This window comes from Staurois parvus, unplaced genomic scaffold (genome assembly GCF_062004578.1).
Source record: "Staurois parvus isolate SC_StPar_1 unplaced genomic scaffold, SC_StPar_1.0 ptg000086l, whole genome shotgun sequence".
In the NCBI taxonomy this organism is placed as follows: domain Eukaryota; kingdom Metazoa; phylum Chordata; class Amphibia; order Anura; family Ranidae; genus Staurois; species Staurois parvus.
In genome coordinates, this window is record NW_028317882.1 from 10,949,006 (window position 1) to 10,966,918 (window position 17,913).

The following is a 17,913-nucleotide window of genomic DNA, read 5'->3' on the forward strand; positions in this document are numbered from 1 at the left end:
AACTAAAAAGACAACGTTAACTCGTCACCTTAGTAGCTGCTCATACATCTTCCAACATACACACTTTGGGGGAGGGGGCGAGAAGGCTGAAGATGCAACTAGGGAACATGTGGGGCAATAAACCATGTATTGAATGTAAGAGTTAGATGATTGTCATTCAATAATGTCCCATTTAGTAGAGATAAAAAATAAGGTTGGGGACCGGCTGTCCTATAGCCATATATTGAGTAATTGTAGGGCACGAGGTCCAATTACAGTTTGCAAATAAGGCTTGCTGGTCAGTAGCAGTCCAGGTAGAAATTAATGAATTTCTAGGGGATGGTGAGAAACTGAATACTTGTGTATTTACACTACTATTCATGAATCTGGCTACTTGGTAACTGTGTGTTAATGGAGTGGATGGTGGTACATTATACGGCCTAATTGGCCAACTAAGGTGACATTTCTAACCGGACTGCTACTGACCGGCAAGCCTTATTTGCAAAATGTAATTGGACTCTCAGGCATCCTACAATTACTCATATATGGCTATAGGACAACCGGTCCCCAGCCTGACTCCTATCTCTACTACATGGGACACCACTAAATGACAATCATCTAACTCTTACATTCAATACATGGTTTATTGCCCCACATGTTCCCTAGTTGTATCTTTAGCCTTCTCACCCCCTCCCCCAAAGTGTGTATGTTGGAGGGGGCGGTGGTGGTATGCTCAGCTTCTGTGTATATTTGTGCAATGCACATTTGTCTTGTTGTTTTTTCAAATAAAGCCCTTTGATAAAGCTGCATGAAACTACCTTTTTGGGGAACACTTTCCCTACGCACATACTGTATGTATTGAGCATTAGTTTCGGTGACCACACCCACCTATTTTAATTTATGTTATCTATGGGTGAGTCAGCGATCACATGGTAGCTGATATTAATACAGGGCGATTTTGAATTCAATCCCTCCTATATCTGCTGTTTAGGCCCTTGGTTAACCCTTTTTTAGTCCGTTGTATTGGTTGGTGATGTTGAAAAGCCCATGATGCACTGACAGATCAGGTAGTATGTGCTTTAACAGGAAAAGGTAGAAAACTGATCCTTAAGACTATAGGCTTAAAAAATTACTTGCCTAATCTATTTAGTAATAGTAGGAGGATAAAGAAAAATGTCCCCTACAGAGACCCTTTAGGAATGACAAAAAAGTTAAATCCAATGGTCTAAGAAGTTGCAGCTAATATGTAAATTCACACAGTGTGTACCACAGCTATAGAGCGAATGGAATGCTTCAGAGCAGGACATAGTAAAGGGAAGAACAATAGTTTAGTTAGGATGGATGCAAGAAACCACCTTTGGAACAAAAGAAAACCTTAGGCCATAAAAAAACGTTTAAACCCTAAATACTGGTTCACAACAAATGTGGCTTTGAAATCGAGCTACTTCAGCGTGACTTCAAAGCCGCCGATCAGTGCAACTTCATGTGCGGCTTGCCGACATCTGTGCGACTTCATGCAAAATTAGGGCAGGAACCTTTCAAAGTTGGTGCAACCGAGTGACTTTGAACGGTTCCATAGCCGCAAATAAAGAGTGTGACTTGTCATGTGACTTGACAGAACAAAGTCGCATGACAAGTCACACCGGTGTGAACTGGGGTTAATTCACACAGAACAGTTGCCGGAAAAGTAAACCGTAGTGGTTTCCTCTCCGTCAGCTGTTTCTGGGTGCAGTAGGGGGTGGTCTGGTGCATGATTCAGCACATCACAGAGCTCCTTTTTTTCACTAAACTTTATTTGAAGTGTAAAAGTACACTTCATTCACATCACTGTACAGCAGTGCAATGCTCTATGTCTCTGTACAGTGACATGCCATTTTGTACAGCATGTCAGCATTTCATTGCAGCTCACTGCAGTGCAGCTCTGGGCTGTGTAACAATGTGAATGGGACAAACAGAAATCAATTGTTTTCTGTGTGTCCTCTTGGTAACTGCCATTTTGCAATGAAGTAAAATACCAGTCACTGTATATAGTACATATTCAGCCTAACACCAGGAAGAGCTTCTTACAGGATTGGGCTACTAATGGGTGTTAGCAATGAGTAGGCAAATTTGAGAAAAGCCTGACAGGCTTGAAGGGCAGTTTCTGAAGAACCGTCAAAATCAGAGGTCCCATTGTGTCACGAGGGAGCGCACAGGGGGAAATATTACAAGCAACAACCTGCACAAAAGCTTTCACCCATGAGTGGGAATAAAGCAGTCTTTGAATGGCTAGACCAGGGGCGGACTGACCATTTGGAAACTCGGGCACTGCCCGAGGTCAGTAGGGGGCCCCATGAGATGCCCCTGGTACCTTTTTCATAGGCTTTTTTGAGTTTGGGCAAGGACACAGGGGCCCCATGATCCCCTATTGCCCGGGGGCCCCATGAGTTGTCAGTCCGCCCCTGGGCTAGACCCAAAACTTGACCCTTGAAGGTGCTCATGCTGACTTAGGAAAGACAGGAATACTTCCTGGGATGGCATTTCCAGGTGAGATAACGGACTTTGGCATGAAGTTGATTTTCTAGTTTTCAGGAGCATAGGGAGGACTGATCCTAGTAGGCCCTCTGAATATTGGGGGTTCTCCCTCATTGTAAGAAGGTCTTGATCCTGGACACGGCAGGCTTGAAGATCCAGGTCCAACGGTGGAAATGAGAGCTGGGCTTGGACTTGGTACAGGGCCTTTGCTTGTATGTATCAACTACATATAAGACACTATGTTATAATACTACATTTGCCAAACATACCTTCTAACGGATCCTTTGTAAGACCCAATTGGTTAATAATATAGCGTGGAATATCATTTTTTATTCCATGGCCTTCCTTAGCTTGACCTTCTGCTGCTTCTAAAAGATGGTAAAACTGTTCTGGGTCAAACTCCTGTGCACAAAGAGAACAAACCCACTGAGCAAAGTAACATAACAGAACATTTTAGCAACATTTTTTTTTACCACCAAAAACTACCACTTTAAACATAATTAGTATACAACACTTTTCTAAGATAACTAAAAATGATATAGCCAAGTACCACAAATACAAGGACCTCTCTGATGCCCTACTATGACAAATGATCCTGAATTATTTTATTAGAACATTTAATTCACAAACAATATTTTCTTTCACAATTTGAAAATGTAAAAAAAATTTCAGAAATTGCATGTTACAAATAATTATAAAAATGTGACTTCCTTACCAGACACTCAAGCAATCTTGCAGGTCGTGCAATAATCATCAGTAACTTTCTTGCAAGTTGGATAATAAATGTGACTTCCTCACTCTCTGAACGTTCATAGGCCTAGAGTAGAGAAAACATTTATGATGAGCTGGAAAATATCACTATTTCTATCACATTTGCAACCAGGCAGTGGCTACTGTCTAATGTTACAGAACAGAAAAAAAAAAAAACACAAAACAGTACTGTAGGTCTGATAAGTCTGCATAATGTTAGCCGTTTCTGTAACTGAACAGTAATCAAATACAACTATATGAAACCTGATTGTGTATGTGTATTATGAATATTTATGCACTCTATGCTGTAGCCTCTGATCAAAGAAAATCTTCCAACATGCCCCTGCGACAGAAGTTGATCAAACGTTTAAATTCTGTTGAGTGGGGACAGCCACACATCAATTGAAATTTGACTGGTCCCTGGTAATCTGGCCAAATTTCGATCAGAGTATGTCCAGCTTAAGTGAAACATGTGAGATATGTACTGTTGTATTGCCAAATTAAAAATACAAAATATATAGTGCTAGTTAAAAGATCAGACCACCCATAAGTAATGTTTCAGTTACAGGTATTTTGGCTGCTTTTATATCTCTTGTTGACTGCAGTGGCAAGATATCCCTATTACAATTCCTTGAAATGCGTTCACCCACCTTGTAGTTTTGTATGTTAATGCCCACACTTTGAGGGTGTTCTCACTCCTGTGTATTTTGCACAATATAAAACTAGCAAAAAAGTGCCTATTTGTTGGACAGACTGAATATTAAAGGGCACTTTTTATCGAGGTGAAGAGTAAAGTAGACGAAAGTGGAGTTGTGCTATGGCAGACGGTGACCGATGGTGGGGCACTGCATTCGCGAAGGGGGAGGAATGTGGGTCCAGAGGCATTTACAGGTGTGTGGGACAGGGACATTAGGATGACTGAGCAAGTACAGAGACTTTTGTAGGAGAAATGCATGGGTGCAAGGATGTTCAGATGACAAATGCAAGGGTGTTCAGATGAGAAGTGCACAGATGCAAGAACGTTCAGTAGAAAGGTGGCAGAGTAGCAATAGAGGAGCAATATGGGGTGGTGTAGTAGGTAAGGCTGGGATACATGCAGAAGAAGTTCATCAGAAGGACAAAGCTCTAAAGGCAACCTCAAACAAGAGACCAGCAGCAAATAGATGTGTGAAGGTTAAATGATAATGACCAAGAGTCCATTCAGAGGAGACATTTTGTTTCAATAAATCCTCTGTAGGGGCCACCTTGCTATGGAACAAGACAGCCATGCTTCTCAAGTCCATTTTCAAAGGTACTTTGATTTAACTTTGCAGGTAAACTTGTTACATCTAATTCTTCATAACTATTTAGCTTGTACTAACAGATATGATGGACCTTTTTTAAAGCATAGAAGTGGAGGCAGGAGAGGTGGCGTTTAACCATAGCATTTGCTTGAAATTTGCAAAAAGAAAATTTTTCTGGTTACGGGGCTCCTGGGGCCTACAGAATTGAAAATGACTCAGCATGTAGGTAGTGTCATTTTAGCAACCTCTATCAACAGGTATAGTTTAAATCACTGAACAGTTTCTTAAGGGATACTTGCTATTTTGAGGAGCATCTCTTCTACCCCCGTCATTCTCATCATAATTTACAGTATCACTATACATCTCAGATGCAGATAAACATTTACATGTTAGCAGCCTACTCAGAGACTGAGTAGGTTGAGTAGACCCTTGACCCTTACATACAAGGGTCAATGCTCCTTGGCAAAGAGAAGTCTTCTAGATAATTAGCTCCTGTTTAAATTGACCCTAGTATGTGTATGAATGTGAACTACGAACCTTAGATTATAAACTCTTTTAGGACAGGGACTGATGTGAATGCACACTATAAATGTAAAGCGCTGCATAAAATTGACAGCTCCAAGTATCTGTAATAATTATAATAATGGAAGGAGTTAGAGATGAGCGAATTTCTCAAAAATTCGATTCGGCTGATTCGGCGAATTCCAGTGTGAAATTCGATTCGATGCGAATTTCTTCGCTACAAAGATGACTTATAAAAAGGGTTTCTAGGCTTCAGAGAGCCTTTAAATTAGTGCAGAACACTGTACCTTTAATTTAAATGCCCTTGGAGATGAGGAAAGAGAAGGAGAAGGAGAAGGAGAAGGATGAGAAGGAGAAGGATGAGAAGAAGGAGAAGGAGAAGGATGAGACGAAGGAGAAGGATGAGAAGAAGGAGAAGGATGAGGAGAAGAAGGATGAGACGAAGGAGAAGGAGAAGGATGAGAAGGAGAAGGATGAGAAGAAAGAGAAGGATGAGAAGGAGAAGGAGAAGGATGAGAAGAAGGAGAAGGAGAAGGATGAGAAGAAGGAGAAGGAGAAGGATGAGAAGAAGGATGAGAAGAAGGAGAAGGAGAAGGATGAGAAGAAGGAGAAGGAGAAGGATAAGGATGAGAAGAAGGAGAAGGAGAAGGATAAGGATGAGAAGAAGGAGAAGGATGAGAAGAAGGAGAAGGATGAGAAGACGGAGAAGGAGAAGGAGAAGGAGAAGGATGAGAAGACGGAGAAGGAGAAGGAGAAGGAGAAGGATGAGAAGAAGGAGAAGGAGAAGGATGAGAAGAAGGAGAAGGAGAAGGATGAGAAGAAGGAGAAGGAGAAGGATGAGAAGAAGGAGAAGGAGAAGGATGAGAAGAAGGAGAAGGAGAAGGATGAGAAGAAGGAGAAGGAGAAGGATGAGAAGAAGGAGAAGGATGAGAAGAAGGATGAGAAGAAGAAGGAGAAGGATGAGAAGAAGGAGAAGGAGAAGGATGAGAAGAAGGAGAAGGAGAAGGATGAGAAGAAGGAGAAGGAGAAGGATGAGAAGGAGAAGGATGAGAAGAAGGAGAAGGATGAGAAGAAGGAGAAGGATGAGAAGAAGGAGAAGGAGAAGGATGAGAAGAAGGAGAAGGATGAGAAGAAGGAGAAGGAGAAGGATGAGGAGAAGGAGAAGGATGAGGAGAAGGAGAAGGATGAGGAGAAGGAGAAGGATGAGAAGAAGGAGAAGGATGAGAAGAAGGAGAAGGATGAGAAGAAGGAGAAGGATGAGAAGAAGGAGAAGGATGAGGAGAAGAAGGATGAGACGAAGGAGAAGGAGAAGGATGAGAAGGAGAAGGATGAGAAGAAAGAGAAGGATGAGAAGGAGAAGGAGAAGGATGAGAAGAAGGATGAGAAGAAGGATGAGAAGAAGGAGAAGGAGAAGGATGAGAAGAAGGATGAGAAGAAGGAGAAGGAGAAGGATGAGAAGAAGGAGAAGGAGAAGGAGAAGGATGAGAAGAAGGAGAAGGAGAAGGATAAGGATGAGAAGAAGGAGAAGGAGAAGGAGAAGGATGAGAAGAAGGAGAAGGATGAGAAGGAGAAGGATGAGAAGAAGGAGAAGGATGAGAAGGAGAAGGATGAGAAGAAGGAGAAGGATGAGAAGGAGAAGGATGAGAAGAAGGAGAAGGATGAGAAGAAGGAGAAGGAGAAGGAGAAGGATGAGAAGGAGAAGGATGAGACGAAGGAGAAGGAGAAGGATGAGAAGGAGAAGGATGAGAAGAAAGAGAAGGATGAGAAGGAGAAGGAGAAGGATGAGAAGAAGGATGAGAAGAAGGATGAGAAGAAGGATGAGAAGAAGGAGAAGGAGAAGGATGAGAAGAAGGATGAGAAGAAGGAGAAGGAGAAGGATGAGAAGAAGGAGAAGGAGAAGGATAAGGATGAGAAGAAGGAGAAGGAGAAGGATAAGGATGAGAAGAAGGAGAAGGAGAAGGATAAGGATGAGAAGAAGGAGAAGGAGAAGGAGAAGGATGAGAAGAAGGAGAAGGAGAAGGAGAAGGATGAGAAGGAGAAGGATGAGAAGAAGGAGAAGGATGAGAAGAAGGAGAAGGAGAAGGAGAAGGATGAGAAGGAGAAGGATGAGAAGGAGAAGGATGAGAAGAAGGAGAAGGAGAAGGATGAGAAGAAGGAGAAGGAGAAGGATGAGAAGAAGGAGAAGGAGAAGGATGAGAAGAAGGAGAAGGAGAAGGATGAGAAGAAGGAGAAGGAGAAGGATGAGAAGAAGGAGAAGGAGAAGGATGAGAAGAAGGAGAAGGATGAGAAGAAGGAGAAGGATGAGAAGAAGGAGAAGGATGAGAAGAAGGAGAAGGATGAGAAGAAGGAGAAGGATGAGAAGAAGGAGAAGGATGAGAAGAAGGAGAAGGATGAGAAGAAGGAGAAGGATGAGAAGAAGGAGAAGGATGAGGAGAAGGAGAAGGATGAGGAGAAGGAGAAGGATGAGGAGAAGGAGAAGGATGAGAAGAAGGAGAAGGATGAGAAGAAGGAGAAGGATGAGAAGAAGGAGAAGGATGAGAAGAAGGAGAAGGATGAGAAGAAGGAGAAGGAGAAGGATGAGAAGAAGGAGAAGGATGAGAAGAAGGAGAAGGAGAAGGATGAGAAGAAGGAGAAGGAGAAGGATGAGAAGAAGGAGAAGGAGAAGGATGAGAAGAAGGAGAAGGAGAAGGATGAGAAGAAGGAGAAGGATGAGAAGAAGGAGTAGGATGAGAAGAAGGAGAAGGATGAGAAGAAGGAGAAGGATGAGAAGAAGGAGAAGGATGAGAAGAAGGAGAAGGATGAGAAGAAGGAGAAGGATGAGAAGAAGGAGAAGGATGAGAAGAAGGAGAAGGATGAGAAGAAGGAGAAAGATGAGAAGAAGGAAAAGGATAAGGATGAGAAGAAGGAGAAAGATGAGAAGAAGGAAAAGGATAAGGATGAGAAGAAGGAGAAGGAGAAGGATGAGAAGATGGAGAAGGAGAAGGATGAGAAGAAGGAGAAGGATGAGAAGAAGGAGAAGGAGAAGGATGAGAAGAAGGAGAAGGAGAAGGATGAGGAGAAGGAGAAGGATGAGAAGAAGGAGAAGGATGAGAAGAAGGAGAAGGATGAGAAGAAGGAGAAGGATGAGAAGAAGGATGAGAAGAAGGAGAAGGATGAGAAGAAGGAGAAGGAGAAGGATGAGAAGAAGGAGAAGGATGAGAAGAAGGAGAAGGATGAGAAGAAGGATGAGAAGAAGGATGAGAAGAAGGATGAGAAGAAGGATGAGAAGAAGGAGAAGGATGAGAAGAAGGAGAAGGATGAGAAGAAGGATGAGAAGAAGGATGAGAAGAAGGATGAGAAGAAGGAGAAGGATGAGAAGGACAGTTCTGTGACAGTTTCTGTCTATTTCTGACAGTTCTGGGACATTCACTCCATACAGCTGTTTCAACCGCTGTATGGAGGGAATGTCATGGAACTGTCAGAAATAGACTATTAATGACAGTTCTGGGACTGTTCTTCCATGCAGCGGTTGAAACATTGTATGTATTTGTTTCCATAAATGGATCCATTTATGGAAACAAATAGATACAATGTTTCAACCGCTGTATGGAAGGACAGTCCCAGAACTGTCATTAATAGTCTATTTCTGACAGTTCTATGACATTCCCTCCATACAGCGGTTGAAACAGCTGTATGGAGTGAATGTCCCAGAACTGTCAGAAATAGACTATTTATGACAGTTCTGGGACTGTCCTTCCATACAGCGGTTGAAACATTGTATCTATTTTTTTCCATAAATGACATTCTGCAAATACACTTAGAGGAGCGCTGCAGATACACTTTTTGCCGGCTTGGAATTAATCTTATTTTCATCCTACTTCTTCTTCTTCATCCTCATCCTCATAAGAAGAAAAAGAAGAAGTAGGATGAAAAGAAGAATAATTCCAAGCCGGCAAAAAGTGTATGTGCAGAGTTCCTCTATTTCTGACAGTTCTCTCACAGCTTCTTCACATGAACAGTGGTTGAAACATCTGTATCCTAAATGTAAACTAATAGATACAATGTTTCAACCGCTAAACATGTGTTCCTTCTGTCAGAGAACTGTCAGAAATAGCGGAGCTCACTGCAGGGACACTTTTGCCGGCTGATCGGGAAATGTTCGATTCGCGCACCCGAAGTAGGCAAAATTTCGGTTTCGCCGCGAATCGAATATTTCCTGAAATTCGACTCGAATTCCGGTTCGCCTGGTTCGATTCGCTCATCTCTAGAAGGAGTTATCGCTTAAACAAGTACCCTCAAGGAAGCCATTAATGATTTAAAGAGCACCTGTATTCAGACAGAAGATGTTTCTATGAAAATTTCAACCAAGTACCATCATGCATCTCTGTACTTGCCTATCACTGTGATGCATAGCCACAATGCTATGTGAAAAAAGGCAGAGTGAAGTTCAACCTTTGCCCAAACACATGAAAGTGCCAGCTATGGCATACATAATATTTGCAGCTTTTATTTGACTACAGGTATGTTTTAAACTTTACTGCATCTAAGATTTTATGAAAAACTCACATCTTGTAACATCTTTTCCAGCTTTTCTTGCAGTTCCACAAAATATCGGGAAGTAACTAGTGCCCCCTTGGATTTGTCGAGGCAGTCTCGAGCCAGCTCAATGATCTGGTGATGAATGAAGCCTAAGACACCATCAGCCAAAGGTAAGGTGCGACTTGGGCATAAGTTTGTGATGACATCCTGAAGTCTCTCTTCCATCTGTGCCGTTGCCTAAAACAAGGTTAAACATAATCCATCCATATTACCAAGGAGTGTAAAGAACTGCATAGTTTTCAACATTTAAAATAAAAAAAATTAAAAAAGGACACAAAAACTTTTAAAGCATGTGGCAACACAATATACATTAGCATGTTGTGGTACCAACAAATTTGATTAGCACCCTAATGCATGGTTACATACTGCTTTGATGTGTCGTAGCATACTGCATTGGACAAAATAAGTACAGGTGCTTTTTTGGTCTGTTATGGTGCCTTGGCAGTCATTTCATGTGAAAATGCTGCCTTGACACAATGCGTTAATGAACAGCACTGCGGTGGAAAGGTGGTATGAGCCCTAAAGTCCTTCGGATACATTCATATTGTGGGAGTATTTACATAATAATGCACAAATTTCAAACATAAAAGCACAGAACATAAGTTTGCTGTGAATGAATGTGCAGCTTTTTAGTACAAGAATGTCAGCCTGTCATATAATCCTTTTTCGGGTTCACCAAAAGAAACAAATGCTCTACTAGCACAGAACATAAAAGAGCATGTACCCCAAAAATGTGTCACTAAAACCGAGATCAGAAAGTGGAGAATGCTTCATACTGCTAAAATCAGGGTGTATTATGGGGCAATCTGGTTCTAGGCTTAGACGGGTTAAGATCTGCCTTCCTCAGGCCACTATTTATTTCTAAAGGTGCTATTGACGTGAAATTTTCACCACATGTTGGTGACAACCCATGCAATCCATACATACAATGGATTCAAAACAAATAAGTTCAGAAATTAAGTTATGAGTAATAAAATGGAATGACTCAGGGAAAAAATTATTGAACACAAAGAAAGGGAGATGCAAAAAAAGGTATGGAAAGCCAAGACACCAGCTGAAATCTCTCAGTAATCAGAAAGCAATCCTGCTCCTTGTCAGTGCAAACTAAGATCAGCTGGTTTAGTCTCCCCTGATGGCCTATAAAAAGGTGTCCCATTACCAAGGTTACACACAAGAAGCATCTCATGATGGGTAAAAGCAAAGAGCTCACTCAAGACCTTTGCAACCTTATTGTTGCAAAAACACACTGATGGCATGGATTACAGAAGGATTTTTAAACTTCTGAATGTTCCAGTGAGCACTGTTGGAGCCACAATCCAAAAGTGCAAAGAACATCATTTCACCATAAACTGGCCACAAACAGGTGCTCCTCACAAGATTTCTGACAGAAGTCTGAAAAGTATTAGAAGAGCTGTCCAAGAGCCAAAGACCACCTGTTGAGAGATTCAGAAAGACCTGGAATTAGCAGGTACAAATGTTTCAAAGAAAACAATAAGTAATGCACTCAACCACCATGGCCAGAATGCACGCTCAACGTGCAAGACTCTGTTGCTGAAGAAAAAGCATGTTGAAGCTCGTTTAAAGTTTGCTGCACAACATTTAAATAAGCCTGTGAAATAATGGGAGAATATAGTCCGGTCAGATGAGACCAAAATTGAACTCTTTGGATGCCATAATACACACCATGTTTGGAGGTCAAATAGCACCATACCAACAAAATTTAGAGGTGGGAACATCACGGTGTGGGGCTTTTCAGCATATGGTACAGGCAAACATATCATTGAAGGAAGGATGAATGGGAAAAAAAAAAAAAAAAGACAGACAATCTTGATAATCTGCTGCCATCTACCAGGATGATGAAACAAGGGGGGACATTTCAGCAAGGCAAGGATCCCAAACACAAATACAAGGAAACTCTCAATTGGTTTCAAAGAAAGAAAATAAACCTGCTAGAATGGCCCAGCCAATGACCTGACTTGAATCCAATAGAAAATCTATAGAAAGAACTAAAGATCAGAGTTCAAAGAAAATGCCCACAGAACCTTCACGGTATGAAGACTGTGTGGAAACATGAGCTAAAATCTCACCTGAGCAATGCATGCAACTAGTTTCTCTATACAGGTGTCTTGAAGCTGTCATTACCAACAAAGGATTTTGTACGTAGTATTAGATACTTTTCAGTTAGCGTGTTCAATACTTTTTCCGTGTCATTCCATTGTAATAATACAACTTAATTTCTGAACTTGTTTGTTTTGGTTTCTTTGTATGTATGGATTGCATGGGTTGTTACCAACATGTGGTACAAATTTCATGTTAATAGCACCTTTAGAAATATATTTACTAAGAAAAATGGTGACGTGTTCAATACGTATTTTATATAATTTCTATTCCTCTGTTTTGATACATATTTTATTAAAAATCAAAAAAAGTGTATCTAACATTATATAATTTCTTAATTCAACTTTCAGTCTGCCATTGTATATCTTCCTGGTGCTTCCCCAGTGACATCACACCTCCAGCATACGGATTGGTCATTACCCAGTAAGATTCCACCTCCAGTACAGCACTTTTTTTCCCCTGCATCTCTCCCCCCCAGCACAAACACACAAAAACATTGGTCCTCCCCCTGTAGATCTCCTCCAGCACACACACGTCGGCCTTTCCATTGTACTCTTTACTCCAATCACACATTTCAACCAGACTGCATGTTCAAAACTGTTCTTTTCCTAATAAGACATTACACACTGACCTCAAACACAGCACTCAGAGTAATGCTCCGTTCAGCAGAAGTCGCAGCCCTAAATCTGCAGAAATTTCTCATTGCATCCCCTTGTGTAGTCCAGGATTGTGCTTGTGTGTTGTAAATTGGTATTTCCCCTGTATCCTGCACACGCACACACTTTTACTCCCCAATATCAACACCGGCAGTGAGATGGCCCCTCCAGTAGATGGAGTTCTCTAGCTAGTTTTACACAAAGGGAGAATGAGCATTAACCCAAGAGTGACAAATCTGGCATATTTGGACATTAATCCATCAGTGACCAGCCTGCAGTGTAAGTGCATTTACCGCTCAGTGATCACTTATCCCAGAAGAAGTGTCAGCTCATTCAGTCCCCCTTCCTATAAGCATAAACCCCTCATTGACTTGTCTGCAGTGCATGTAGTCTGCTTCAAGAGCATGTGCATCAACCAGTTAGTGATGAACATTCAATCTGTATATGAATAAATACCCCAGTGACTTACCACCAGTATATCAAGCTTAACTACTTAGCTTTCAGGCCCAGCTCAGGTCATTTAACCCTTCAGCACACATTCCACTGCACAAATATATAATCCCTCAACTCCCAGTCCTCGGTCCTTGTGCATTATTTACTCTCAGTACCCAGTTCACGTAGGTTAACCCATCAGCAAGCAATACCTAATGTATGTGCTTTAACTTCTCAGCAGCTATTCTTCTGCATATGTCTCATGCTAATGTGCATTATTCTCTCAGCTGCCAGTGCATGTGCTTTTACCCCTTAGCAGCCAAATCCCCAGCAAATTTGTAATAACGTTTAAGTACCCAAGCCATGTGCAAGAACTCTTCAGCATACAATCTCCAGTACATGTGAAAAATTCCTCAAATTCATTCAGTGCCGCATGCCAAATATTAGTCATCTCCACAGACTCCAGTGGGAATCTTCTGCACAGCCTCATCTCCCACGTCCCCAGAATAACCTCCACTGTTCCTAAACGCCATGACACAGTCCTACTAATACCCTGATGGTAACTCCTTTACAGTCTTTCAGGCTGAACTGGGTGGACCAATGCCTTTATTTAACATTTGCAAATATTTAAACGTTTATAACCTCCATTGTCCTCAGGCCTACTGACACAATCATCCTGTTTCAGTACCCTACCCACCACCTTCACAGTCTGCTGTGCGGCCAACAAAATCCTAGCCACCTAAAACTATTCCAGAACAACCTGCTTCATGCTTAACAGGCCTGTTTCCTGGACAATCCTTTGAACCTCCTTGGTAAAACCCTGCGTGAAGAGCTCAGCTTCCATGCAGCTGCTGTATAATGACTTGGTTTTCTAAATGGATGCCCAATGCATTATTGGTCTCATTTCTTCACCCCTATTGTTCACCTTTAAGTCTGTGACTATATATTTAAGTGATTTTGTTGCCATATATAGAAAGACCAGTAACCACCATTGAGAGTCAAAACATTAGTTGTTCTTCTCGCAGTCATACTATTCACACACTTTTCTTCCCACTGTTATAACCCCCACATTTGTCTCCTACACATAATGCTGTCATACGTTCCACAATTCTCTCCTTCACATACCTCCCCCATCATACCTCTAGATTCCTCTACTGAAAACTACCATACCCTCTGCATTTTTCCCCTGTACTTATTGGCCACTGTCACACCCTCAATACTCGTCTTTTGGACATACTGTATTTCCCATCTGTAATATCCTCCACACTTTTTTACTGTACATTATTACCTCCTATAATACCCTCTTCCCCACTCTCTTGACATACTGCTCACTCACTTCATTAGCATTGTTATATCCCCAAAACCTTTCCTGTTCTGGAATGGACACACTTTTGTTAATACATATACACAATAAGATATACAGTAATTTAGAGATATATATATATATATATATATATATATATATAAAAAAAAATGCACATACATACATACACACTACACTTAGGATTCTAATCCATCCTCACTAGGCACCCTTATATACACATTTTGAAAACCTTTTCATACAAACAAGGATTCTTGGTTTGCCCATAAATACATGTTCAAGCTGGCCAACAGCATTAATGTGATCTCTTTGATGTAGGGATATTGCATTATAAAAACATCAAATAAAGAAAAAGTTATAACCTAAAAGGCTAAAGCGATTAGGTCCATCTAGTGGATTTCACTGATTTTTATTACAATGCCCTGCTACAGTCTTACCGATCCCTAGCTCTAAGCCTATTCTGTGTTATGAATTCTATGCATAGCTTAAGTTTAACTAAGCTCTCCAAGTTATCTGCAATGTATATTTACTACTTCTCTCCATACTTGTGTTACCCTAGGCGATTGTCAATTGCAAAAGCTAGCACAAATTTAATGACTGGCAAGTATACAGTGCTATATAAGATAGGATTTTTTTTTTTTTTGGACTCATAATATAAATTCTTTACTTCGACATTCAGTTAAGGACACAACACTGTAGATTAGATGACCAGTACGTACATTGCTGTTTACAAGAGGGTCTGACATTTGCATATATAAAAGTTGCAGGTGAATAAATCACAGTAATTTAAAATACTCCAGGAAGAAATACTATAACTGCAGTGAATATCACAATCACTGCTTTATACTCCAAATAAGCCCTAAGCTTTAAAACAAAAACAGACAGCTCCCTCGTGTGGCTATATCCTATAGATGCTTACACTGTACAGCAAAAAAAAAAAAAAAAACACTTCAGATTAGATGACTAGTAAGATTTCAATAAGCAATCCATAATGAGGAACTACACCTAAAAGGCCTAGTTCGCAGCTTTCATCACTCCAGAAAGGGTCAATCACACAGCTGCCTGCATGTCCTTGTAGCCGAAGCTTGCATTCACCAATGTAATCGCATCTACCCTGTAAAACTTTGTGAATGTGAAGATAGAAGGCCAAGTTGCAAGCATAAAAATTGGGACACAAATATTTGGTGACAGAAGTCCCAATAAGTGCCCATTGCCTTGGTGAAATGTGACAAGGAAAAGGGGGATTCTAACACTTTAAAGCGCTGGGATAGACAAAAAAAATAAGGTGCCACTTATAACTATAAGAACCCAGGCACTATAAGAACCCAGGTACTAACCAGAATAACAAATAATACTACTTTTGAAGAGAAAGTAGCATTCAAGTAATATACTTGGAAAAATCATTGCTCTCCCAATCCAGTCTGACACAGGTCAGAGGACATGGCTTGTGGAGTGGTGTAAGGCTGAAGCATCTCACACATGTTAACAACTCAGACTGGACTGGGAGAGCAGTGATTTTTCTAAGTATACTTCACACTACTGGATGGCGATATTTCACACCAGCACCCCATTCCTGAATACCAGGGGGACAATATACATCTTCGTTTATGGCTTAGAGTAGCATTAGCATTCAAGTAATGGGGCAGAGCAGAACTGGACCTTAGGTAAAAAGGAAAGACAAAGAGCACTACCTTATCCTTGTGAACGATGAGAAATGTGGTCTTGAAAAACAAAAAACAGCCAGTTTTCAAATCCTTCTAGCCAATGTAAAATCAACCAAAAAAACTACCTTTGGGGACAAGGTCAACAAAGGAACTTCTGAAATATGCCTGAATGGGACACTCTGTAAGGATCAGAGTTAAAATTCAAATGGTCAAGAGAGGGCTTCACATGGTTAGCAACATGAACTGAAGAAAGTTGGGAATCAAAAGACTAATTTGTCAGGAGTTACTGGCAAAGAAGCTCCAAGGTTAAAATCGTATGGTACTCATCACCACATACGGATCCATTCACATCTGAAGGAGTGGAATACATAGACATACATAGTACATAGTTCCAGTGAAGGCAACTGTTGAGACGTCAGCATACCAAGACATTTTAGACAATTTCATGCTCCCAACTTTGTGGGAACAGTTTGGGGATGGCCCCTTCCTGTTCCAACATGACTGCGCACCAGTGCACAAAGCAAGGTCCAAAAAGACATGGATGAGCGGGTTTGGGGAGGAGGAACTTGACTGGCCTGCACAGAGTCCTGCCCTCAACCCGATAGAACACCTTTGGGATGAATTAGAGCAGAGACTGCGAGCCAGGCCTTCTCATCTGACATCAGTGCCTGACCTCACAAATGCACTTCTGGAAGAATGGTCAAACATTCCCATAGACATACTCCTAAACCTTCCCAGAAGAGTTGAAGCTGTTATAGCTGCAAAGGGTGGGCAAATTCAATATTGAACCCTACCGACTAAGACTGGGATGTCATTAAAATTCATGTGCGTGTAAAAGGCAGAAGTCCCAATACTTTTGGCAAATCCTGGTTGACAGAATATTCAGAATTCAGATACTGGCAGCATAAGAAGACCTCCTGCCAGTTTTCTATGTTGGGAATGTGCATTGCAGAGAAAGCCAGTGCTTGCTGGGAAGTGGAAGGACTCTGTGCCATCCTGATAATTTGCATATGCCAGTGTGGACCGTACCAGAACTAGGTGCCTTTCCAGAACGTCTGTCCAACAAAAGAAGGAAAACCAGGATCACTGAAATTTCAGCATAACAAGTCTTGATTCCTCCTGGGACCGGTGAGTGACCCTGTAGATACAAAGCTCCACTCCATCCACAGATACTTGCATCTGTGCTGATGATGTTCCACTGCAGAGGAAGAAAGATGAATTTCCCTTGTCCAAGGAAAGAAGCAATAGTCTAACATGTATAGAATCTTCATGAAGGGTCCTGGTTTGAAAATCAGAGAAGACAACTGCTTTGAACAAAGCTATAATGACAACCAGAAACTTTCTGCAACATTGGCAGAAGAGTCAGCATTAAGTTCCAAGATGCCTGACCTGAGCCCAGAATGTTAGAATCCTCTCCAGGTGAAAAAAAACATTTTCACCAACCAGGTTTCCAGAATTAACCCATGTTCCAGACATAGGGCAGAATCAGAGTATTTATTTTTTTAGTCCATCAGCCAGCTGAATTTCTACAGCATCTGCAAGGTGATCCTAAAGTTGGCTTTCAAGTTCTAGTATGAAAAGGTTTAAAAGTAGGAGATTGTTTAGATAACCTATCACAGAGATGACCCAAGGATGGAAAAGGTGATGATGCTAGATGCTAGACTGGGGCAATGCCTTGGAATAGACCTGCTGAACTTAATACAGGCCAGAGGGGAGAGTCACAAACTGGTAAAGGCTCTCTTCTACTAAAAGCTGCAGAAAGATGGATTCAACCTTTTGGGAACCATAAAAGGTTGGAGTAAAACAGTGCATCAACCTGCTCAAAAGAGACCTTTTTTGTCAGAAACACATTACCAATAAGCCATTTTGAACACTGATGGCTGGAGCCAGCATTTAGAGGCAAGTGGTTGAAAGCTTTAAACATCTGAGACGTTGGTGTTTGGCGTGGTCCAGTTGCGTGTTCTAAAAGCAAGTTATTCTACCAACTTTGTGAGTGTTATTATTGGTTAAAAGAACTAATAAAAAGATAAACTACTGGGAGACAAGAGTCTTTGTCCTTTTCTTTGTTTTTCATGTTTAACAGGCTTTTCTGTCTA

The 17,913-nt window shown here is 41.2% G+C and overlaps 1 protein-coding gene across 8 annotated transcripts in view; it reads right to left on the minus strand.

Annotated features, from left to right (window-relative positions):
• The window catches only part of MAST3 (microtubule associated serine/threonine kinase 3), a 282,906-nt gene that overhangs the window by 53,097 nt on the left and 211,896 nt on the right, over positions 1–17,913 (minus strand). For all 8 annotated transcript variants that reach the window (XM_089670052.1, XM_089670050.1, XM_089670047.1 and 5 more), the window contains 3 exons: positions 9,594–9,803; positions 3,209–3,310; positions 2,763–2,895 (listed from right to left, as the gene is read on the minus strand). In XM_089670052.1, the coding sequence (XP_089526178.1) occupies positions 2,763–2,895; positions 3,209–3,310; positions 9,594–9,803 (445 nt within the window). The remainder of the gene's footprint in view (positions 1–2,762; positions 2,896–3,208; positions 3,311–9,593; positions 9,804–17,913) is intronic.